Genomic DNA, 25,065 nt, shown 5'->3' on the forward strand with positions numbered 1-25,065 from the left:
TTTCAAAGCTGTTTGCAGGGACCAAATGCTTCAAATGCACAGATGCGCACAGCAAATTTTCCAACATCAAAGTTCTGTTCCCCTTTCGAGTCAGTGCTTGTGGAATTTGTTTCAATAGAAATCTCCCCTTACTGCATCAAATGTTTCCTGAGTCATACTATAAACTAGAGCCATAGCTCAATATTAATGATGTCTCTATTTTTGAAAATTGAACTTTGAGCATGTCCCTGATGCTTTGTTTAACAGTTACGCTTTTCTTCCATTAACAATAGTTGAATTTAAAAAAACACAAATCCCACAAAAAAACATTTAACCCCATCCAAGTCATGCTATTTTGCTAAAACATTTTCCAATCCACTGAGAAAAAAAATTCCAGACTTAGTTAATTTTCTGCCTATCCACTGTGTTTAAAATTTATTTCTAATACAAACTGTTCTAACATGATTACAGACTGAATGCACCAAACAAAATGGTAAAATGTTGCATTGGAAGGGCTTCATTCATTTTACATTTTTTTCTCAGAACCTGATATATAAACATTTGGACTGGCAATGTACTTACACATGGTTAAAAACATGGTATCAAGCACTCAAGGCCCTCCAGCCTGGTCATACTTATGACCTTACCTGTAACTTTGGCTGGTTGGAGTCTTGGCTCCTGTACTAATTGGCTCATTAGCATCAGACAACAAATTAGTGTACCCTGAGAATTCAGAAACTGTAGTCCTAATTCTGTGGCCTGCCTCTTCGCTGGTGCCGCTGCTGAAGGTCATTGGCACTCTCCCACCTGACTTGAACTGAGATCCAAAGGCCTGGGCAAAATTCTCAATCTGATAGACCTGATGGTTCAGGCCAGCCTCCAAGTTCTTTTGCTGTTCCAGCTGCCCAACCAACTCCTGAGATGGCGTCAGCCTTTGATGAGCAGCTTCTGTATTGGGAAAGTGAATGCCAGGTTGAGAGCTTCCAACCAACAAACCAAAATGTGACTTTGGTGGGGTGGTTGGCAACACTGAGGTAATAGATGGACTGAAACCACACTCGAGTGCAGGTGTGGTGTAAGCCTGTTTATCAGGGAATAAATTATGGCTGGGGAGACTTGATGGAAGACTAGTAGGACAAAACTGCATCCCTGGGTTTAGTGAAAAACCGTCACCTTGACTTGTTCTCTCTAAAGCTTGCTGGAGGTACTTAGAATATTCTTGGAGCATTCCTGTTTTGTCACCACGAGGTGCATGTGGTTCTGGGCAAACAGCTGCCTCATGTAGCTCTGGATTCTCTCCTGAAGAATGGATTGGGATATGTTGGTCAGTAATATCAAAAGGAACATCGTGCTGGCCCTCATGTTTGTGGGAATATTGGTCCAGAAGGCTTTGAAGGACCTCATCTGGAATTCCAGACTTGTCGTGACAGACTTTCACATCCACATTCATCGGAGAAGAGTCCAGCAGCGTAAGCGAGGTTTCATTATCCATCACACTGGCAACTGCTGCCTGAATTACAGACTGTTGAGATGCCATTTGTCCTATACTTACTGCATAGTCATTGTTACTGGAGGCAGCTTGTAAGTATCTTTTTTTCTTAAAAAACTGCATAGCGTCATCATAGTTGCAGTTACTAGCCTGTTCTGTTTTATTGCCTGTGTTCTGCAGCAAGACAATATTATCCATGCTGGTGTTGCTGTTCAATTCCAGTGTCCCTTGCTTATTAGCCATCAGCTTTTGCCTCACCAGCTCCGAGGCAGGTATAACAAGATGTGTTGCATTGTTCAGACCTGTCCTTTGAGGGCTCTTCCGATTCACTTTTTTGATTACCAGTTTAGGGGCTCTGGCTTGCAATTCCTCTTCACTTGTACTTCCCAACTTCATACTAGAGGACACCATCGGCATCTCAACAGCATATTCATGCATGTTATATACAGACAATTTATCTTTACAGCTGGTTAAGCTATTTGGCAGTTCAGAGATGTTGGATTTATTCTTTTTGCGGACTGCCTTGTCCTTAGTCTCCTGAGATGTAGCTTTTGATTTTGCTTTTTTGCGTGCACCGGTAGTTCCCTGAGTTGATGCGAAACAACCATTTCCCATTTGATTGGACGGTCCAGGTTCCATTCCATTTTCACTTTTACCAAGGACTTCACCACATGTTCGTCTGTGCTTTAATAACCTGTCTGTTCTTGAAAAATACTGAGGAAAAGCAGAATTAAAAAGGTTTTATGCAATAATATTTTATAAACAGACACTTAATATATACGACATTCTCCCCAAAATAAAATCTAAAATATTTCAATTTTACATCAGTGGTCAAAGGGCAATTATTACTCCCACTGAAAAAGGATGTGTATTTAATGAAATGTAATTTCCACATAAATACAAGCCATATAGATGTGGGGGGAAAGAAAGGGTTTACTGTGTAGAGAAAATAGGAAAATAGTTGCTGGGGTCTTGCGGTGTGCTGACTAACTTTACCAAAAGCGCGAGAATTGGCTGAGAGCGGATACAAAGCGGGAGAATCGGCTGAGAACGGATACAAAGCGCGAGAATCGGCCGAGAGCGGATACAAAGCGGGAGAATCGGCCGCGAGCTGATACAAAGCGGGAGAATCAGCTGAGAGCGGATTCAAAGCGGGAGAATCGGCTGCGAGCGGATACAAAGCGGGAGAATCGGCCGAGAGCGGATACAAAGCGCGAGAATCGGCCGCGAGCGGAATCAAAGCGGGAGAATCGGCTGCGAGCGGATACAAAGCGCGAGAATCGGCTGAGAGCGGATTCAAAGCGGGAGAATCGGCTGCGAGCGGATACAAAGCGTGAGAATCGGCTGCGAGCGGATACAAAGCGCGAGAATCGGCCGAAAGCGGATACAAAGCGGGAGAATCGGCTGAGAGCGGATTCAAAGCGGGAGAATTGGCTGCGAGCGGATACAAAGCGCGAGAATCGGCCGCGAGCGGAATCAAAGCGGGAGAATCGGCTGCGAGCGGATACAAAGCGCGAGAATCGGCTGAGAGCGGATACAAAGCGTGAGAATCGGCTGCGAGCGGATACAAAGCGCGAGAATCGGCCGAGAGCGGATACAAAGCGGGAGAATCGGCCGAGAGCGGATACAAAGCGCGAGAATCGGCCGAGAGCGAGCCTGGAGCAGCGTCAACCAACCTGGGTGGGCAAGAAGTAGAAAGATTCAAAGTGTGACATCACAGGAAAGCAGGGAAGTGATTGGTTGATCAGTATTTCTCTCTTTTTCTTGGGCATTGGTGTGAATTAAGAGCCGGGATTCAAAACGAAACGTTCAAAACTTAAACACTTAATTAATTAAATACATTAGAGGTGGCAGGGCAGGCGATGTGTTACTGTTGCTACATGTGGGAGCTGGTGGACACCATCGAGGTGCACGGCGACCACATTTGCAGAAAGTGTTGGTTGCTCGAGGAACTTCGGCTCCGTGTTGAGGAGCTGGAGTCTGAGCTTCAAACACTGCGACACATCAGGGAGGGGGAGAGTTACCTGGACGCTGTGTTCCAGGAGGCAGTCACACCCCTTAGATTAATTAATTCAAATTTGGTCCGTGGTCAGGGACAGGTGGGTGCGACTATGAGCGAGGCAGGTAGGGGGAGGAGGTAGTGGTGGAGGAGCATCAGCCCTTGCTCTTGTCCAACAGTTAAGAGGTACTTACTGTCTGTGTGGGCGAGAGCAGGGACTGCAGTGTGGATGAGCAAACTGACCACAGCACTGTGGTACAGGGAGCCATTCAAGTGGGGGGGGGGGGGGTGGGGGGAGAAAGAGAGCAAAAAGAAATGTGGTAGTGGACATCATAATTAGGGGGATAGACACTGTTCTCTGCAGCCAAGAGCGTGAGTTCCGAAGACTGTGTTGCCAGGGTAAAGGACATCTCCTCTGGGCTGGAGAGGAACTTAAGAGTGAGAGGGGAAAGATCCAGTTGTCGTGGTCCATGTCGGTACCAACGAAAGGTACCATGTAGGACAAAGAGGTTCTGCTGAGGTAGTATGAGCAGCTGGGGGCTAAATTAAAAAGCAGAACCACAAAGGTAATAATCTCTGGATTACTACCCGAGCCACATGCAAATTGGTATAGGGTAAATTAGATCAGAGAGATGAACGAGTGGCTCAAAGATTGGTGTGGGAGAAATAGGTTTCGATTCTTGGGGCACTGGCACCAGTACTGGAGTAAGAGGGAGCTGTTCTGTCGGGACAGGCTTCATTTGAGCCAGGCTGGGACCAGTGTCCTGGTGAATTGAATAACTAGGGCTGTAAGATAGGGCTTTAAACTAAATTTTTGTGGGGGGGGGGGGGGGGAAACCCGCTGAGCGGAAATGTAAAAAGTCAAAGAAAAATGAGACGGCAAAAGTGCAGGGTAGCGATAGGGGTAATGATAACCAGAGTGTGACAGGAAGGGACAGGGCGTATACACGTAAGAGTGCATCAGAAAGAGGGGTCAGAGTAGGGAAAAATGGTAAAAAGACAAAATTAAAAGCTCTATATTTGAACGCACGCAACATTCGTAACAAGATAGATGAGTTGACAGCACAAATAGAAATAAATGGGTATGATCTGATAGCCATGAGAGACGTGGTTGCAAGGTGAACAAGGCTGGGAACTGAATATTCAGGGGTATTTGCCATTTCGTAAGGATAGACAGAAGGAAAAGGAGAAGGTGGTGGTGTAGCTCTGTTAATAAGGGATGAGATCAGTGCAGCAGTGAGAAATGATATTGGCCTAGAAGATCAAGACGTAGAATCAGTTTGGGTAGAGATAAGAAATAATAAGGTTAAGTAGTCACTGGTGGGAGTGGTCTACAGGCCCTCAAACAGTAGCTACACTATAGGACAGAGTATAAATCAAGAAATAATAGAGGCTTGTAAGAAAGGTACAGCTATAATCATGGGAGATTTTAATCTTCATATTGATTGGACAAAGCAAATTGGCAAAGCTAGACTTGAGGAAGAGTTCTTAAGAGTGTATACGGGATGGTTTCTTGGAACAATAAGTTGTGGAACCAACCAGGGAGAAAACTATTTTAGATCTGGTAATGTGTAACGAGGCTGGATTAATTAATGATCTCAAAGTGAAGGATCCTCTTGGGAAGATCATAGCATGATAGAATTTCAAATTCTGTTTGAGGGTGAGTAAGCTAGGTCTCAAACTAGTGTCCTGAACTTAAATAAAGGTAATTACAAAGGTATGAAGGCGGACTTGGTTAAAGTGGACTGGGAAAATATATTACAGGGTAAGACTGTAGAAATGCAGTGGCAAACATTTAAGGAGATATTTCATAACTCTCAGCAAAGATATATTCCAGTGAGAAAGAAAGACTCTAAGAGAAGGATGAACCATCCGTGACTAACTAAGGAAGTAAAGGATGGTATCAAATTGAAAACAAAGGCATACAATGTTGTGAAGAATAGTGAAAGGCCAGAGGATTGGGAAATTTTTAAAAACCAACAAAGGACGACTAAAAATAATGAGAGAAGGTAACTTATGAGAGTAAGCTAGCAAGAAATATAAAAACAGATAGTAAGAGCTTCTACAGGTATATAAAAAGGAAGAGTAGCTAAAGTAAACGTTGGTCCCCTAGAGGATGAGTCTGGGGAATTAATAATGGGAAACGGCAGAGACTTTGAACAAATATTTTGTATCGGTCTTCACGGTAGAAGACACTAAAAGCAACTCAATAATGGATAATCACGGGGCTATTGGGGGGGGGGGGGGGGACTTAAAACAATCACTAGAGAAAAAGTACTAGGCAAACTAATGAGACTAAAGGTGGACAAGTCCCCTGGACCCGATGGCCTGCATCCTCTGGTCTTAAAAGAGGTGACTACAGAGATAGTGGATGCATTGGTTGTAATCTACCAAAATTCCCTGGATTCTGGAGAGGTCCCAGCGGACTGGAAAACCGCAAATGTAACGCCCCTATTTAAGAAAGGAGGGAGACAGAAAGCAGGCAACTATTGACCAGTTCGCCCAACATCTGTCATTGGCAAAATGCTGGAGTCCATCATCAAGGAAGTGATAGCAGGACATTTAGAAAATCATAATATAGTCAAGCGGAGTCAGCATGATTTTATGAAAGGGAAATCATGTTTGACAAATTTGCTGGAATTCTTTGAGGATGTAACGAGCAGGGTGGATAACGGGGAACCAGTAGATGTCATGTATTTGGATTTCCGGAAGGCATTCGATAAGGTGCCACATAAAAGGTTACTACACAAGATAAAAGCTCACAGGGTTGGGGGTAATATATTAGCATGGATGGATAGAGGATTGGCTAACTAACAGAAAACAGAGAGTCGGGATAAATGGGTCAGTGGAGTTGAGGCCAAGATCAGATCAGCCATGATCTTATTGAATGGCGGAGCAGGCTCGAGGGGCCAAATGACCGACTCCTGCTCCTACGTCTTATGTTCTTATAAATATGTGGTCATCTGGAACTTTATTCTTGCTACCAAGTCTCATACTGAGGAATTGATCTCAAGAGATGTAAACAGGAAAGGAATCGGCATGACATGTGACAAGATAGCTTAACATTAAACTTATGCTGGTTGCAAATGGCTCAATGAGCTTATTCTAGTAGTAGCTAAAGCAGACTAGGAAGGTCCAGGTTAGATTCTTGATCTGTGATAAGTTAATTGATGTTGGATGTAGCAGGGGCAGAGATATTACAATAGGCCTCAGCATCCCCAGGTTTTGAGGGAAGGGAAGAGGAAGGGGAACCAGAGGGGAAAAAATGACCAAGATTTCTCCTGGTGTGTGCAGGTGGAAGCTGGGTAATAGATCGGGCTAACTTGTGATGGCCCCCGTAGGTGAATAACCTGCCAATATTTGCTGTCAAACCTCACACATGAATAATGGCACTAAGGGTATCACAGGATGCCAGACACCCATGAAATCATACCCCCGCAAGGAGCCACCAACTTCAAGAGAGCAGGGAAGTGGAGAAACTTGGTGGTGGGATGGAAGCTTCCACCATAATGAACCAACACATCACTGCAACCTGCTGCAAGCTGTCACAAGCTAACCCAATATGGTACAACACCATTTTAAAAACGGTTCACGTTGTTTTACAGAATCGCAATCCAAGGGGTCAGATTTAGAAATTTCTACCAATATTTTGTTAGAATGACCATGATCACTTTCACCATCCATGCAAAGCCTATTTTCTATACACAACAAACAGCAGAATTTAAAAAAAGTAACAATTCATTCAGTTTATAGAAACGTAGATATTTCAGCATAGGTTAACATTTGGCCTATTGTTTGATTACATATTTAATTCTCTAGAATCTCCTTTCTGAAAGTCTCTTAGCAGCTGGAGAGTGTCGACCATACTTTGCCCCCTCCACTCCTATTTTTTCCCCCATTTAGGTCAGGCTACATTGACAGTAGACTGAATCAGCTGTTTGGTGTGAGAACAGTGAATGAGTTTTCTAGTAAATCAAATCTGGCCAATAGGTTTTCTGACTAGCAACAACCATCCCTCCTCCCAAAATAAATAATTTCCCTTGCATCTATTCTAAAAACTGTTCAATTAAAGCAATACAATGTATTGCTTATGGTTGCAGTTATACAGCTGGATCATACATCATACAACCCCATACCCAACCCCCACAAAACTGTATTAATCTGCCAAATGTACTTTGCTATTTACATTCTACAACTTTTCCATTCACAAGAACTGCTTTCAAAAGCTGTCCGTTCACCAATACCTGTTGACAAGTGTGGCACTGGTAAGGCTTTTCTCCACTGTGTGTCCGTTTGTGTCTCTCCATGTGATATTTCTGGATGAACCTCATATTACATTGATCACAACAGAATGGCTTCTCTCCTTGAAAGAACATGTATATATATATATATTTTAGATTTTAAACTTCAAAATATATATGAATTAGCACTTATTGTACACAACGCCACCACATGTGCAATAAGTTTACAATTAAAACTTTTTTTTTACTTAAATGACAAGAAAAATTAAAAAGCACTGAAGTTAGTGGAGATCGGTGCCAATATAACCGCTGCAGGCCTACCACTGTGGATCTTCTGATGCCTTTGAAGCAGATACTTCTGAATGAAGCACATGTTGCACTGGCTACACTGGAAAGGCCGTTCACCTACAACAAGAACAATTTTAGAATTACCCCTCCAACACAGGCCGTCAGGTCAAACTTAACTGTCTCAAGCAGGAACTGCAGCAAGCAGTTCAAAAGTAAAGCAGCAATAAATAATACTATGGACGATATCAAAACCTCATACTGTAAAGCACGAAAAACTGCATGGAAAACAGTGGGAAAATTCATGGCTTACTTCCAGCACCATCAATACTTTTCATTCCTTACCAGTGTGAATGAGCACGTGGCGACGAAGGTGGTAAGAACTACGGAAGGAGGCACAGCAATGCTCACATATATGAACCTTCGGACCATGTAAAAGATTGGTACCATCTCCACCTGTTGAAGACTACGAAGGAAAACAATTCCTTGTTAAAGCCCAAGAATTAATTTCATTAAAACACAATCAAGCCCGATACTGCGGGGAGATAGTTAAAAGCCCGTTTGGATGCGATGGCGGCAATTTCATCATTCTACTGAATTATCTTCCAAGGTCAAGCCATAATGGCAATTAGATTTTAAATAATTTTAAAACACTAGTCGTAATGGGAAAAGTTGACAGGATGTGCGTGCGGATGTAATATTACGAGTCAATCTCCCGTGGCATCGTGTACGAGAAGTCAACAATATGTCTAGTTTTCAGGTGAGGTGAGCGGATAATTGGACCCGGTCGGGGCGGGCGGCGCATGCGCGGTCGGGGCGGTCGGCGCATGCCCGGGCGGCGCATGCGCGGCCGGCGCATGCGCGGTCGGGGTGGGCGGCGCATGGGCGGCCGGCGCATGCGCGGTCGGCGCATGGGCGGCCGGCGCATGCGCGGTCGGGGCGGTCGGCGCATGCGCGGTCGGGGCGGTCGGCGCATGGGCGGCCGGCGCATGCGCGGTCGGGGCGGGCGGCGCATGGGCGGCCGGCGCATGCGCGGTCGGGGCGGGCGGCCCGCGGGGAGCAGGCAAGGGCGGCTTGGCGGCCGTTAGCGAGCGGGAAACTTCGGGCGGCCCACCCGCGCTCCGTCCGCGACACCGGTGAAACCTGAGAGGGGGAAGTAGAGAGAGACAGAGAGGGACGAGGAGAAGGAGAGAGAGGGAAGAGGAGAGAGGGAAGAGGAGAAGGAGAGAGAGGGAAGAGGAGAAGGAGAGAGAGAGGGAAGGAAGAGAGAGAGAGAGAGAGAAATTTTTTGAGCTTCAGGCCCCGAGTCCCCTCTGCGCGAGGGTGAGGAGGAGGGGGGGGGTTTGCTAAACACAATATAAAACGCAAATAAATTGTTAATTAATTCCCTAACACATAATTCAAATATTTACCGTACTTCCCTAACACACCGAAAGTGTGGGGAAAAAATCGTGAAAAATCAAGATGGCGGCCACTCACCTCGGTTCAGAAGGATAAGGCCCGTCAACACACATTGGTCGACCGGTCAGGTCACCGAAGCGTAGGATTGGTCAATCGTCGAGTCACTCGACACTCAACTGTAGGAAGGAACCCGCCGTCCGATTGGTCGACCTCGACGTCACACGGTCGCTAATGAGATGCTAATGAGCGGAAGGCTGAACGTTTTTCGGATACCGCGGGCGGGATTTTTGTGCGGCCGAAACGTAAATACGCCTATGACCGGTCCGGAATCGCAAGCTTTCTTTTGAGGCGACGCGCGCGTCGGTACGCTCTAACTTTCAAACGTATAGAGAACGGACAGACAGACATCGGGACAGACAGACAGAAGAGCCGCTTTATATATATAGATATTCAAGCCTTGTTCTGCTTAACTCTATTGGTGATTTACTGCAATTGTTTGGGAGCATTTTGCTTGCTTGCAAATCGTAAGCGTTAAAAAAAAAAAAAAAAAAAAAAAAAAATAATAATAATTCTGTCACGAGATTTTGACTGGGCAAGCCACTAGTAAAAATGAAGATTCATTTTGATCTATATGCCCACATTGATTAACAAAAAAAAATCACTTTTTATACTGGCTAAACATGATCCATTTTATGTCACCTGAACAGCAATGTGCAAGCATTACATAGCTGTGCTTCAGGCACACATTTGCCATGAAGCAGCTGCTCACATGCTTGCCATTATGCTACAGATGCTGGTGTTATCCTTCAGACAGGTGGCAGATATAATCAGTGAAAGAACACAGCCACAAAAAGACACAGCGTGGGATAGAATATTAAGAGAATATTTTTGAGGAATAGTTTGCGGGCTGCATAAAATTATTTTTTCTAGTAAAATGGCCTGTGCCAGCTACAATGATCAGGCTTGCCAATAAATTGAGTGGGTTTAATCTAAAAAATATGGGAACACTGAAAAATATCCTACTAGGCGATAGCAATTCTTCCAATGGATAAGTGCCATAGGTTATTAAGGAGTCACACAAACGGCACTTGTTTAGCTCGTGCTTTATGTCACACACACACTCAAGTTACTCAAGCATTTCAATGATTTAGTTGGACCTGTGCCAGTGCAGAGGGATCCAGATAGAATGGCTACTATCTGACCCCCATTAAGTGAAATCTTAGTTTCTTCCTATATGCAATGTTGAGCACATTACAGGAAACTCTTTTTACCGGCAAAATGCAGGAGTAGGTTCAGGTAAGTTTTACTTCATATTAGTGGCCGTGTAACCAGGGTTCCTGCACCTGTGGCTGTGTAACCGGGGTTCCTGCACCCGTTGCCATGCAACAGGGACGCCTGGATCTGTGGCCGTGTACGGGGCTCTCGTACCTTAGTAAGTATACCACTCTGTAATCCGGACTTTCTGATCATCCGGCACCATGCCGGTCCCGTTGGTGCCGGATAAAAATAAAGAATTTCCTGTACTATCACTATAACAAGGTTAAGCAAAACACTGTATTGAAGATCAATAGATCTATAATCAATTGAAGACTTGGAGAAATTATTTTTCCTACAACTTCCACTGATTTTAAAAAAATATTTGTATTTCAATGGCGAGTGTTGATGGCTGGAAGGGTTGTCAGGAGTGCGAGCTGAAAGAGCATCAACAGACATGTACATGTTAATTCAGCTCAGTCAACTCCTCCAGGTGGTGCACTTGATTTTGTCAGCACTCACCATTGAAACAAAATATTAAAAAATGCTTTACTTTCTTGAATTTGTAGTCTGTTACATTCCCAAAACCATTGGGAATGATGCAGAACACTGCATTAGCTTCGAGTTACAAGGTGCTGATGAATTTTGCGTGCAGCAACTCGATTACACATTTTAGTATAATCTTCAACCAGCACTTCCCGGAGTATCTTAAAAATTTAATAGCTGCTCAGTTAAGTTCTAAAATTAATAAAAACCACTGACTTCAGTGAATAGTTAACGTGCCAAGCTACCTTCCAGTGAAAACACTGCGCTGAAAAATAAATCCTTACCTTGGACGTTTCACTTCGTTTGCGCTTGGGTTTTGTATCCTGAGATTGGGAGTTCTGTTTCTTTGCCCTCTTAACATTCCCTTGTTTTGGAACAGTGAGGTAATCTTTTTCATATCTGACTTGTGACTAGAGGGGGAAAAAAAAAATGTAATGTCTGTAGGGACTTGTTATTCTATGCTGGGTCCTAAAATACCATTTTTCAACAAAACGGTTACTTAAAATTCAGAACAGTTCAACAATCACATCAGCTAGTTACCAATTCATTCCAATGCATTGAGAAATGGAAGATGCAAATTTTGTTTTAAGCCACTTTCTTTTTAAAGTCGTTTATTCTCTCCCTTCATAAACAATGCCTGGCTGAAAAAGTGAGCAGGCAACCACAACCAGGCTTCTGCCAAATTCACTCTGCAAGTAACTGGTGTGAGAGAGCTGTAGAGGTGCCAGGCCTTCTGTGAATTCCTTCTTCGATAGCCATAATCAAAACTGGAATTTACTGCAGGGGTAAATTGCAGACATGAACTTACATTCTACTTAACGTTGATCAGCTACACTGGTAAAAGCTAAGTCAGCTGCTATCAAAGCATTACTACAGGAAACTTTGGTTTATCCGGAGGCTGTATGTCCAGAATACTCAATCTAACGGCAAAAATCAGTAGCCGTTTTCTGCAAATTTTTTTAGATCTCGTTCTTTCCCCCCCCCCCCCCCAGTCAGCCACTGCAAGGTCTGTAGCTATAGCAACAGCTTCAGCTAGAGACGCTTGCAGCTGCAGCCGACTCTTTAGAAGCTGTTGCTAAACAACAGTGTTTGTTGTCAGATACGGAGATGAAAACCTCCGTATACTTCAACATTAACTTTGTATGTCTGGCAGTTTTGATAGATCGGCAACAGCTCGGTCCCGTCGGTGCCGGATATAACAAAGTTTCCTGTACTCTGGAACAGTTTCATTACTATGACATACTGGTCCTGAACTTGCGGTCTTGATGACGATGAACTGGCAGCTTTCGCTGCCATTTCGCCTTTGAAACCGACCACAGCTTCAGGATTTAGCAGCCTAATGCAGAAATCCTGAAATTGCGGTCTGTCATTCACTGCTCCTCCACGGGCTGCGCTGTGGACCACGCAACCCACCCCCCCACCCCCCGCCAGAGCCAGCAATCAGTGAAATCACTGATCTGACAAAAACTTCCCCTTTCCGAACAAATATTGCTGTTTTAACCCCATAAAAGGTTAGACCCATTCAATTGAGGTGTAACTGGGTTTTTAACAGCGATCTGAGTAATAACTACTGATAAACAACCACCCTTGCCCTCAAAAACTAATTTTATATTGGTAGAATGTCAAATTTTTCCATTAAGTTAAAATTATTAGATTTTAAAGTTAATAAAAACATTTTTTTTAAAGTTTGTTCATGATATTTCAGCTTCTACCTTCACTCCCTGTAAATTTTTTAAAAAGTGATTAATTATTAGCGCTTTCTATATCCTGGCTCCCTGTCTGTGAGAATTCTGCAATGTGATTGGCTGCTTGGACAGCTTGTTGACGTCATAGCAGCTCGCACTAGGGGATCCCCACTAAATGACACGGATTTCAACTGCACGTCGAAAAGCCAAACGTCTCGCCGCAGAGATCCTTGTGGGAAGCTTACTTCGGGGCCAGTGGCCAAGGCCTTTGCGTCACCGCTGACCACAAATTATGGGCCACTGTAGTTTATTAGGCGGCAAAATATAATATGCAGGCAATAAACGGTTATATTTATTTTTGACAAAAATGTTGAACAAATATTGATTATTAGAACAGAAAAAGCACATTTGCGTTCACAAATATTTTCACAGGCACGATTCTCCCGAGTAACAAGTCACTCAAAATGTTATGTTAATGGAAGTTCTAATTTAAATAAAAACACAATGTACTATATGTTAGGTACTATAACTTCTCGACAGCATACAAGTTCATTCTGGCCCCAAAATATAATCTAAGCATTGAAAGGCAGCAAAGAACAAATATATTTAGCAATTAAATCTTTTAATGAGCCCAACCACTCCTTTGTATTAGGACCTTTGTTGTTAAAATGCACTAATTTACCAATTCAGAAATAGTACAGGCGTTGATAAATATCCAGTCTAAGTTTTCTAAGTAGTTTTCGGGAAGCATGGCCGGCAAGTGTAGAACTACAGGAGCAGAATTTGAATCCCACTCTTGTGAATAGCTTGAGTGGCAACCCTCAAGAATAAGTCAAGTGGCAATTATTAAGAATCTAATCCAGGGAATTAAGATAAAACATAGTCTAAACTTGTTTTACTTTCCAATGGCAAAACCAAACTTGCCAGGGCTCCAACTCTTGATTGTTACTCAGTGACCGCTGCTGGAACGTATATATACAGGGGACAAGTGGGGACCGGGCTTGGCCAGGATACCTTCATGTACTGCCTAGGTTCACACGTTAGCAATGACCATTTAGACAAGGTACTGAAGAGTTGCCAGCTGCTGTGGAACTATACTCCAACATGAGCTAGGACCTTGGGGGCAGGGAAGAGAAACTGAGGAAAAACCCACAACAAATCATAGAAATTTACAGCACAGAAGGAGGCCATTCGGCTCATCGTGTCTGTAATGAACCTGATCGCGATAGTCACCGCATTAGTCATTCTACTGGGGGCGGGGGAAGAATATTTTAAAAACTATTTTCACAAGGAGATAGATTAATCATGACAATCTACAATCTTCTTCAGTCATTGAACATATCCAACAATCAAATGGAGCTCAGCAAACTCTATGGATAAGTTAGGAAACAACAGAAGTGCATTATACTTTCAAAAGGGTTTCTGGGAGGAGGGGATAAGAAAGGTGAGGCTGAGGGAGGATTTAACAAAAGCTAGTAGCATAGTGGCTTGCACATCATTTTTTCACCTCTAGCACCTTGGTTCCATTCCAGTCAAGACTGTTATAATGAAAGTCACTCCTCTCTCTCTCCCTCTCTGCTCCAAAGGTCCTCTGTGAAAAAATAAACTACTCAGTAAGGTCTTCTTCATTCCTTGAATCCTTGAATGATGTGCAACCCCCACATATCATGGTATAGCACAGCTGAATAGATTCTGGGAGTATGATATACTGAGCATGCACATAAAAACACTGTCACGGAGTTTTACTGCAGTTCATTTTGACCACAAGCTAAACTAAAACTAACCATTTAATACCAATCCCTCCAAAAACCAATATTGATGGGTGGGACAATGTTTGGAGGGTGCATACTAGAGTCAAAGAATGAAGATGACAATACGAGGTTACTGATTGATCAGTTCACATAAAGCCGGCCCTAATTGATCCAAACGCAATGGATGACTGAAATAGCCACATACACGAAGCAGAACCAAGTTAGACTAATGTCAACCACCATCCTAAAACAGACTATCTGGTCATTTACTTAACTGCTATTTGTGGGACTTTGCGGTGCACAAATTGGCTGCCGTGTTTCCTTACATTAAAACAGTGACTACACTTCAAATGTACTTAACTGGCAATGAATCAATTTGGACGATCTGGAGGTCGTGAAAGGTGCTATATTAATGTAAGTTCTTTCTTACGTCAAATAGATGCTATGGAGACACTCCAGAATATGTGGGCCATCACCATTATAGCTAACTCATTTAATAGACCCCAGTCACAATGTTTCCATTTTGAGCTTGTAGTGGATGCTTAGCAGGAACTAATCAAGGCATCTGCAATTGGGAACAGAAAGGCATGATCTAATATTTCAATTATGTGAGTTATGTGTAGGTGGGGTGGCAGGCTCCCTTCCCGTAAAGACATTAGTACATTTAAATTTCACAACTTGCTGTGCTGGGATTTGAACTCTCAACCTCTTTATTGTTAGTCCAGTACCATAACCACTATGTTACCACACCCGATACATGTGGAAGATACAGAAGTAGCAAGAATGACCAATCTCACTCAGACAGGACACGGAATATGAGCGAGACTGATCAGTCGTCTTCATTCCATATTTTCCACGTGAGAAAGGTCAAAATTCATATTGGTCTGGTAAGGACAGTTCTTCGGAAGTTGGGGTTATGGCATATTGTTGAATCAAAGCATCCAACGCTACCTGACCTGGGAATGCCTGATGCTAACATTGGGATGTCAAAATTGAAAGCAAACATTCCACCCCTCAGCACTGACTTACTTCACTGTAACAAGCAAACTTGCAGAATTTTTCCTAAATAGGTGGAAATAGAAAGGAAAAAAAGAGAACAAAGAGCAAAAAATAAATGAACAAATTAAGGGGCTTCCCGATAGTTCAATAGGTGAATGCACCACGTAGCATAATATTGAACTACAGCTTTGATCCCAAGTCTGTGCTGAGCTAGCTGATCTGGTAATGAGGGCATTACAATTAGCTTCAACGTCCCTGTGCTAAAAAAGGGAAAAAAGAAAACATGCCACCCTTCATTGCTACTGTGTGGCTCCTTACTGGAAAGCATATGCTTAAGACATTGGAAGAGCATAGGATCAGGCTCAGCCTCAAAACCTCCCCCACATAGAAAAATATGCTACCAATGTTTGTCTTCGGAGCTCACACATGAAGAATGATCACTCGGGCTCAAGGGTTACCATCACATGTGGAATCGTTTCACAAGTGCGAGGCATTGATTCAGGTGAGATAGGGATAAAACCGAGGAAAACAAAAGTCACATGGTCTGCTCAAAATAATAAATTGCAGCCCGTATAAAATTTCAGTCTGGTACAAGTACTATCTGGGCTGTGATAGAAGTTTATTCATTGATATACTGAGCAAGAAATACATTTCCTATCGAGCAGTGCAAGGGATGGAATGGGAATGTAATACTTACTACACCGGTATGATTCAGGTTATGGGTCAAGATGCTCGGTCCTCTGCCCAGCTCCTCTTCCTCAAGAAGTTTATTCTTAAAAAATACAAATCCATCGTGCGCGGAGAACTTTTTCTCTTTAACATCAGAGATGGGCTGCATATATTCGGACGGATATTTTTCTGCCGGAGCGTCGGGATCCTTCTTGAGGATCAAATCCTGAGGTACAGCTGGCGTGACAGAATGGGCAGCGAGGCTGGAAAAATTTGTGATTGGTGGGAGGTGGCTGAACATGATCATACCAGAAGAGAAGTTCGGTTCCATCCCACCGTTCCTGAGGAATTCGTTACCTAACTTGTCGTGAACAATGTTCATGTTGCAAGTCTAAAATGATTCAAAGCCAGATCGACAGCACACTCCTGAAGTAATGAGAGATGGAAAATATTAGACATATGCAACGGCAAAGTGTACAACATTACATGCCATGTCACTCAGTAGGTTACAAACAAATTTACAATGTGCTTTACTAGTCACGGCGTGGCTCCTGACACTTATATTGCACAGATATATATATGGCACTCCTAATATAAGGGCGGAAGAGGATGCCTATGTCGAAGTCAGTAACTGGATCTTGGAACCTTTTACCCATAAAAGCAAATGACAAAGACACCCAACCTAGGTGGAGAGGTAAAGTTGTGGGATCAAGTTCCGTTTACAAGCTACTCAAAACTTTGCTCTTGATGCTTATGACATCATAATCGCTCAGTTGTGTAGTTGCCGAGTAACAGATTCTTATTCATTGTTTTACTGAAGGCACAAAAAAGTTGGTAGGGCTCAACTTTCAGAGCTAGTTTTTGGAACTGTACTTTCATGATGGCCAAATTACTTGGTCACGTAACAGAAAGCATAACTTCATCAGGAAACAGTGTGTCCTGGACAAAGTACTGAAGTAAAAAGAATTGTACATAAACCTAGTTATATTAAAGTTAAGCAAAATAGATTCAAGTGATAGTTAACTGAAATGTTTTTCTATTTAAAAGAAAAACTTTCTCCATTCAATTTCAACACAAACCACCCCGCCTCTGCTATGCCCCAAGTTAGCTCTTTGGTTATGAGAAACAGGTATGTTCAAAAGACGAATGTTCTGTTTAAGACAACACCGTCACTTCCTCTTTCAGCTGGACAACCCAGCTTGGACATCAGTCTTCACCATTGCTTCTCTTGAACGGTGAAACAATAGATATAGAACACCTACCATACAAGGACAAATGACAAAACACTCAACGTGGGAATATGTGTTTCAAAGTTAACTTTGGGCTAAAACTAGTGATGGTTTATTACAAAAAAATCACTCAAAAAGCTTCAACTACCTACTGGATACTACATTTACTTAGAATGTTAGGTTTAAATAATCAAGGGTCATTTTAATGGTGTGAATTTCCTCAAGTAAGTATGAGGTTTTATGTTATTTCTCATCCCCTAGGCAACCTCCTGGGTTACATAGCATGAACTTCAGCTGAAAGGGGGAGTAGGCAATCACAAATATCTTTGTAGACTTGACTAATGTTACTCAGGGGATACATGGGTCTGAAGTGTGATACAAGTTGGAAGTCCTGACAATTTCTCCTTCTTACCTCCCCATTTCATCGATGCCCAACACACCATTTCAGTAAAGCCCATATTAGTCAGATTGATAACCGTATAAACGTATTGTGCTACCGTGCTGCAAAATCCAAACTCTGTATTTTTCCCTCCATGGTATAAATTGAACAGCTCCCCTAGTGGCTCAGTGAGTTTATCCAGCGAGTAGCTGAGCTGTTAAAACCAGGATGGTTCCCATTTCAATCCTTGAAATGGCTGAAATCAGCTGGAGTAGATGATACAATTGCCCTCAAAGCCCCTAGGTTAGGGAGGGGAGAGCGAGCCACAGTTCCATTGCTGACCAGCACCTGCAGCATCATAAAGGCACAATACTGTGGATGCTGGAAATCTGAAATAAAAACATGTCCTATCACAATGCCTTTAGGAGGGTAGAAAATTGACAAGAAAAAAAGGTCAACGAATCAAATAAAAATGTTACAATAAATGGGAACTAGGTTTCACAGTGGATTAAACACTGACCACATGTCTGGGCTCAAATCCAGCACATCCCCTCTGTCTGTTGGATATAAATGTTCTATATGTGAAATGAGTTTGAGCATGCTCAGTCTAGTTCCTAGTAGGTTTGGGCCGACAACATAAAACTATCCCTAATTGGGAAAACTCACTTACACAAGGCCAAAGGATAATTAGTGCGGAAAATGGAGAAAGTGTTGCTGGCTGCTCGAGGCACATTGTTGGGGCAGAGTAAAGGAAACCCTCCTCTAAATAGGGCTGTGCTATACCCGAGTTTGGGGCACTTGATGGTGACAGTGGATACCAGAAATGGGAAGAGCCACATTCTCCAGCCCAAACAGCTCTCACCACATTGAGCACAACTAACTTTTTCTTCCTACAGTGAGTAGAGCTAAACTTTAAAAATTACAAATTTACTCAAATTCCAAGTGAAAATACTGTTATTTGTCAATATGAAAATATTTCTGGTGCTTTCCTAAAGTTTCTCAGATTCCAAAGACAGATCATCCTTTCCCCCCCCCCCCTCTAAAACTGCTCAATCACATTTAGCTCCAATTTTATTTCATGGCAGCATTTGGTCGGTTCTAGAAAACTTTGACCATCATCAGGAAGAAACAGTCTGGCTCGTGGACTTAACATCTGGCATCAATGTTGCTCTTCTGGTTAACAGGAGGTGGGCTTGTGTTGGGTTGACCCTAGTACGCCAATACTCATACTAAGGTTGAGCACTACAGCCAGGTTATCACAGTCTGAAAATTCCAGGATATGGTGGTCACATTTTTGCCAGAATTAGTGCAATATTAAAGATCTGTACTTCATCTCCTTATTGAAGGAGCACGTACTATTTACTGAAGCTTTCCAGCACAAGTTACAAAACTCGTCCTTTTATGGTGCTGCATAAAAATAAACACTTGAACTGGTGCCTCTTAGTAAACTATCTGAATCTGAGTATTCAGGAGGGGATTAACACCCATATAATTCTGTTCATTTTACAAGAAAACATAATGGCCTGGATTTTGCAGTAAAAATAAGTGAGGCCATCAGCACTCACCGTTAAAGAGTAAATCAGGCAGCAACTTCTGGCAACCGTACATGCGCAGTTAAACTCAGAAATCAGGAAGCTGCTGTCCTCCAGAAACTGAGCTAGAACAGTATCGTGCTGAGAGACTCTGCGTTCAAATACACGGAAGGGCTGTACGTATGTGATAGTTACTCACTAAACTCGCCAGAAAAAGTTAGGGCTTGCTCATTCAAGTGCAAGTCACTTTTTAATGGTGCGATAGTCTTAATTACTGTCAAACAACCTCTCTGGCACTGAAAATTAACTTTTACAAGTGTGGAGTCTCATTCCATCAGATTTTAATTATTGTTGGAGATTCAAAATAACAAGTTTTTTTTACCTTTGTCTCTTATCTCGCTTTGAATCCCATTTTTCTTTCCATCTCTTTATTTCACTTTCTGTACATGATTTGGCATTGAATTAACTATTCTAACTTACACTTCCAAGTTCAGACTCTGCATGTCTCAGTAAGGATTTTTCAATCTGACTGAACAAGGCAAGCAATCCTTATCCACAGATCCCAGATCCTCTGTAGAGGGCGTCGCGCTGATTGGAATTTCTAATCACCACAAGTTCCAGTGCAAAATCCCTTAGAAAGTGTAAGTGTAATGAACGGCGAGCAGAGTTTGTTCACTGCTGACTGCAAAATCCAGGCTATTTAAATAAATAACTGACTTGCACACCATAAAACGCAGACTGTACACTTAGATGTACTTGTTTGTGTTTTCATATAAATGGGAACATACACAGCAGAGATGCATATATACATCAGATACAGATATTTAAGGACATTATAATACTTGCTTAAATGGAGATTTCTCTTATCAAATCCATAAACCACTAAATTTCATTGCAACTAAGATTCAACTAATTATTCCAGCTATTATGTAATAAAAATTAAACAAAGATGATATATATATAAAGAATTTATTGTGAATCTGGCTTCATGGAACATTTTACTACATTAAATGCGCTATATAAATGCAGGTTGTGGATTTACTCTCCACCATTACAGTTTAAATCTTCAACTCTGTCAGTTTCATATTCTTTATCATATGGACCACCGGAGATATCCAGTGTTTGCAATGAAAAACTAAGTTTGCTGAAATACTTCACATCTCCACATCCCAAGGGAGAACTAAGAGGAATGAGTGTAAGGCACATCTCCTGCTATAATAGAACAGAAGACATTTAGCACATAAAATCCCAATCTCCAAACAGGAAGAAAAAGGCTGAAATGTGGCAGCCTTGTGAAAATTGAAGATATGTGAAGGTTGGTAAAAGCTCCGAGGTAAAAAGCAAATCATTTGACTTTGACTGCATGTTTTATCCATTACATGAAAAATGTACTTTATTAAAATGACATTGTCCTAAATGTTATAGTAGGAAATGCCTGAGCTGTCACCCATTCCTTAGTTATTCCGTGGTCCTGTACTTTATGCATTCAAAATGCTAGTCAGAGAAAGCTTGCAGTCATGTTAGCTGACATTGTTAATGGTTCTCTCCCCTCAGGTACTGTCCCCCTCTTCCTCAAATCTGCCGTCATCACACCTCTCATAAAACCAACCCTTGACCCCCCCCGTCCTTGCAAACTACCACCCCATCTCCAACCTCCCTTTCCTCTCCAAAGTCTTTGAACGTGTTGTCGCCTCCCAAATCCATGCCCAGCTTTCTCGCAACACCATGTTTGAATCCCTCCAATCAGGTTTCCGCCCCTGCCACATTACTGAAACGGCTCTCATCAAGGTCACAAATGATATACTCTGTGATTGTGACAGAGGTAAACTATCCCTCCTCGTCCTTCTTGGCTTGTCTGCAGCCTAAGACATGGTTGACCAATCCAACATCTCTCCACTGTCATCCAGCTGGGTGGGACTGCACTCGCCTGGTTCCATTCTTATCAGTTTAATTGTAGCCAGAGAATCACCTCCAATGGCTTCTCTTCTCGCTCCCATATCGTTACCTCTGGTGTCCCCCAAGGATCTATCCTTGGCCCCCTATTTCTCAACTACATGCTGCCCCTTGGCGACATCATCCAAAAACACAGCGTCAGTTTCCACATGTACGCTGACGACACCCAGCTCTACCTCACTACCACTTCTCTCGACCCCTCCACAGTCTCCAAATTGTTGGACTGCTTGTCCAACATCCAGTACTGGATGAGCAGAAATGTTCTCCAATTAAATATTGGGAAGACCAAAGCCACTGTTTTTGGTCCCCGCCACAAACTCCGTTCCCTAGCCACTGACTCCATCCCTCTCAGGCTGAACCACACTGTTCGCAACCTTGGTGTCATATTTGACCCTGAAATGAGCTTCCAACTACATATCTGTGGCATAACTAAGACTGCCTATTTCCACCTCTAATATTGCCCGTCTTCACCCTTGCCTCAGCTCATCCGCTGCTGAAACCCTCATCAATGCCTTTGTTACCTCTAGGCTTAACTATTCCAACGCACTCCTGGCTGGCCTCCCACGTTCTACCCTAGGTAAACTTGAGATGATCCAAATCTCGGCTGCCCGCGTCCTAACTCGCACCAAGTCCCATTCACCCCATGTGCTCGCTGATCTACACTGGCTCTCGGTTAAGCAATGCCTCGATTTCAAAATTCTCATCCTTGTTTTCAAATCCCTCCATGGCCTCACCCCTTCCTATTTCTGTAATCTCCTCCAGCCCCACAATCCACCCCCAAGATATCTGCGCTCCTCTAATTCTGCCCTCTTGAGCATCCCTGATTATAAATTGCTCAACCATTGGTGGCTGAGCCTTCTGTTGCCTAGGCCCTAAGCTCTGGAATTCCCTGCCTAAACCTCTCTGCCTCGCTACCTCTCTTTCCTCCTTTAAGACGCTCCTTCAAACCTACCTCTTTGACCAAACTTTTGGTCATTTGCCCAAATTTCTCCTTATGTGGCTCGGTGTCAAATATTTTGTCCTATAATACTCCTGTGAAGCCCCTTGGGATGTTTTACTATGTTAAAGGCGCATTATAAATACCCTGTACAAGTTGTCAGTGGTGTTATATAAATACCCCATTGCCAGTGATAATCTATTTAAAGGGGAAGAAAAGTATGGGGATGGGGAGAGAAAGGGTGTGAAAGAGTACTTTCAGTACAAAACTCTCCCTTTTATAAAAGAAATTAATACTCTCACCAAAAATATGCAGGTTCTCCTTCTGTGAGGCTGCTCTAGTAGCATCAATTAGAGGGAACACCCTGGAGAGGTTCCATTATAAGCACCAGTTGATATTTGAAAATGACCCAAAGGCCAGGAAACCACATTACTGGTAGGGAACGCAAATTTCCCAATCTTTAGCTAGGCTTTCTGGAATTTGGCGGGCCTCAGATTTCGTTTCAAGTAGAGTCCCCCAGCAGCACTCCCACCGACCCCGCCCCCAATCCCCTATTTGGCACTTTGAGAAGCACAGGATGTTCCCCACAAGTGATGGCATTACAGCAACCCAACAGTGGGACCAGACTCCAAAATCTTCACGGCAGAGGGCAAATTTACATTTTTTTTTTGTTGAGTGTGTCAATTTTTGGGGGCAATGCAAAGCACTTTGAACAAAAATATTCTCCCCCAGGCTCTCCTTCACCATTAATCACCACATTCAGGACAACAGAGCAGATATTCTACACAAGATATACTCATAGGACACCTCTGATCAAAGTCTGAAAAGATAAAACACAGGAACAATGCAAGACTGAGAAACAGTGAGTGTACATGTGTTTAACGCTATACTGTGACACTTTAGTAGCATATAACTCGATTAAAAAATCATGTAACATTTGGCATTCCACATACTAAATATCTACTTCAAATAGGTTTGATACAATGCAGCATGTTATCCTCAACCAAGCACAATCACAATATGAATTTCAGTAAGATACAACAATGGGATTTACAATATTACAAATTTTAGTTAGATTTTAAACGCTGCTGATTCAGAACAACAGTTGCTGACTTTCGAAGTTCATTTTGTATCAAAGTGGTAATATCAAGAAAAAGCAACCAAAAACTACAAGAACAAAATTAGACTTAAAGGAGAGAAGGCTAGGAGGTGGTGCTTTTTATTGAAAAATACTCCCCCATTTTAAAAGAAAAAACATTAAGCTCCAGATAAATTTAAGCAACTTTTTTTTTTTTTTTTAAAAAAGCACAATTTTTCTAAGCAACGGAGACACCCTAGAGCAGGATCTTCCTTCTTGCTAGGTCATTTCAGTGACATCACTAACAGGGAGCATTCCTGTGTCCTTGAACAATTCCATGGGAAACAGGAGGCACAACTTCAACTGAGCACAGATCTGGAGCCACCAACTCCAGTTATGTGGTGTGGCTTCCCAGGTATATGGTGTGGCAGTCAGTCAGTCTCTCATTGTTTCCTATGGAGCTGCTGAGGGATGCTCTCCATCAGTGATGTCAACATAGCTGCCTAATGAGTCTCCTTAGCTGCATTAAAAACCACGTTTTCCTGATGTTAGAATTTACTTATAAAAAGGGGAGTATTTGGAATTAAACACACTTCCCCTCCCTTTAGGTGGTGTGTAGGATTTGAATAGTAACGAATGTATGTTAATGCAGCACTTCAATTTAGCTTTCAGGCTAGCAAAGGGATAGGCTTGAGTGGGAAAATTGCCTCTTATTTCAAAGTATTTCTAATCTGGATGAAAATTTAGTTTTCAAAGTTCTGAATTTTATTACTCTATGAAGTTACACTTTTCACTTTAAATATTAGTTTAAAAATATTGCCTGAAAATTGAAAAATCAAAAAGGCAGTGGCATAGGCCCCCTTTTTAAACTTCCAAGGTATTAGCCTCACTCAAGTTAAGCCAATTGTCGTGAACGAGGCGTTCTGGCTTTGTCTGGAAACCGGCACTCGGCGAGGTTGCTTAATTCATTCTTCCGCGCAAACCTTTTTCCCGGTGCGCTACGTGAATCCCGGGGGGAAAGAGGAGGAGGAGGGGGTATTTTGCGAGTATTTCTGGCCGGCTTTGCGCCGCTTTGTCCCGCTGCCCCCAGCGAGCCGACTCTCGGCTCCACGCACCGACCCCGCTCACCGCTGCCCAGGAGCTCAGGCTCAAGCCTCCTCCGCCGCCTTTCGTTCGGCCTTCGCGTTTCTCCTCCTCCTCCCCCCCACACCCCCCCCGGCGGCGTCGGGAGAGCTTCGCCGGCCCCTGCAACCCCTTCCCCTTACCTCGCATCGCCGCACCCCGAATTTAAGGCCCGATTCCCTCTCTAGTTTGTCAACATCGTTCAGCCGCTCCACTCCGCCATCTTGGTTCAAGCTGCACGCTGGGTAATACGGGGTGTCGGACGGGGACAAATTCCGAGCGGAGCCGAGCGTCTCCGAAGCCTCCGGCGAACTGCGCACGCGCAGTGCTGCCCTGCGCCTGAGGACACCTCAACACAGGGCAAAAAAAACATAAGAAATAGGAGCAGGAGTAGGCCAAGCGGCCCCTCGAGCCTGCTCCGCCATTCAATAAGATCATGGCTGATCTGATCCTAACCGCCAATCCACTATCCAGAACCATCTCCTGAATCTAACAGAATTAGACACACGAAATAGGAGCAGGATCAGGCTACACGGT

At 43.1% G+C, this 25,065-nt stretch overlaps 1 protein-coding gene across 2 annotated transcripts; it reads right to left on the reverse strand.

Moving 5' to 3' along the window:
• Window positions 1-382: 382 nt before the first annotated feature.
• znf281b (zinc finger protein 281b) lies at window positions 383-24,828 on the reverse strand. Of its 2 annotated transcripts, XM_085966371.1 has the most exons (8): window positions 24,672-24,827; window positions 16,327-16,724; window positions 14,387-14,470; window positions 11,479-11,604; window positions 8,339-8,459; window positions 8,030-8,113; window positions 7,712-7,830; window positions 383-2,182 (listed from the first exon to the last, which is right to left on the reverse strand). In XM_085966371.1, exons 2-8 carry the CDS (start codon window positions 16,678-16,680, stop codon window positions 623-625), a joined length of 2,448 nt encoding a protein of 815 aa, XP_085822497.1. In that variant the 5' UTR covers window positions 16,681-16,724; window positions 24,672-24,827; the 3' UTR covers window positions 383-622. The 2 variants fall into 2 exon arrangements, with proteins under 2 accessions (XP_085822497.1, XP_085822499.1); XM_085966373.1 differs by lacking the exon at window positions 14,387-14,470 and having other exon boundaries at window positions 24,672-24,828.
• Window positions 24,829-25,065: the final 237 nt, after the last annotated feature.

Source organism: Somniosus microcephalus, chromosome 24, assembly GCF_052327205.1.
Source record: "Somniosus microcephalus isolate GS21.2 chromosome 24, FLI_Smic_1.0, whole genome shotgun sequence".
NCBI classification, from domain to species: domain Eukaryota; kingdom Metazoa; phylum Chordata; class Chondrichthyes; order Squaliformes; family Somniosidae; genus Somniosus; species Somniosus microcephalus.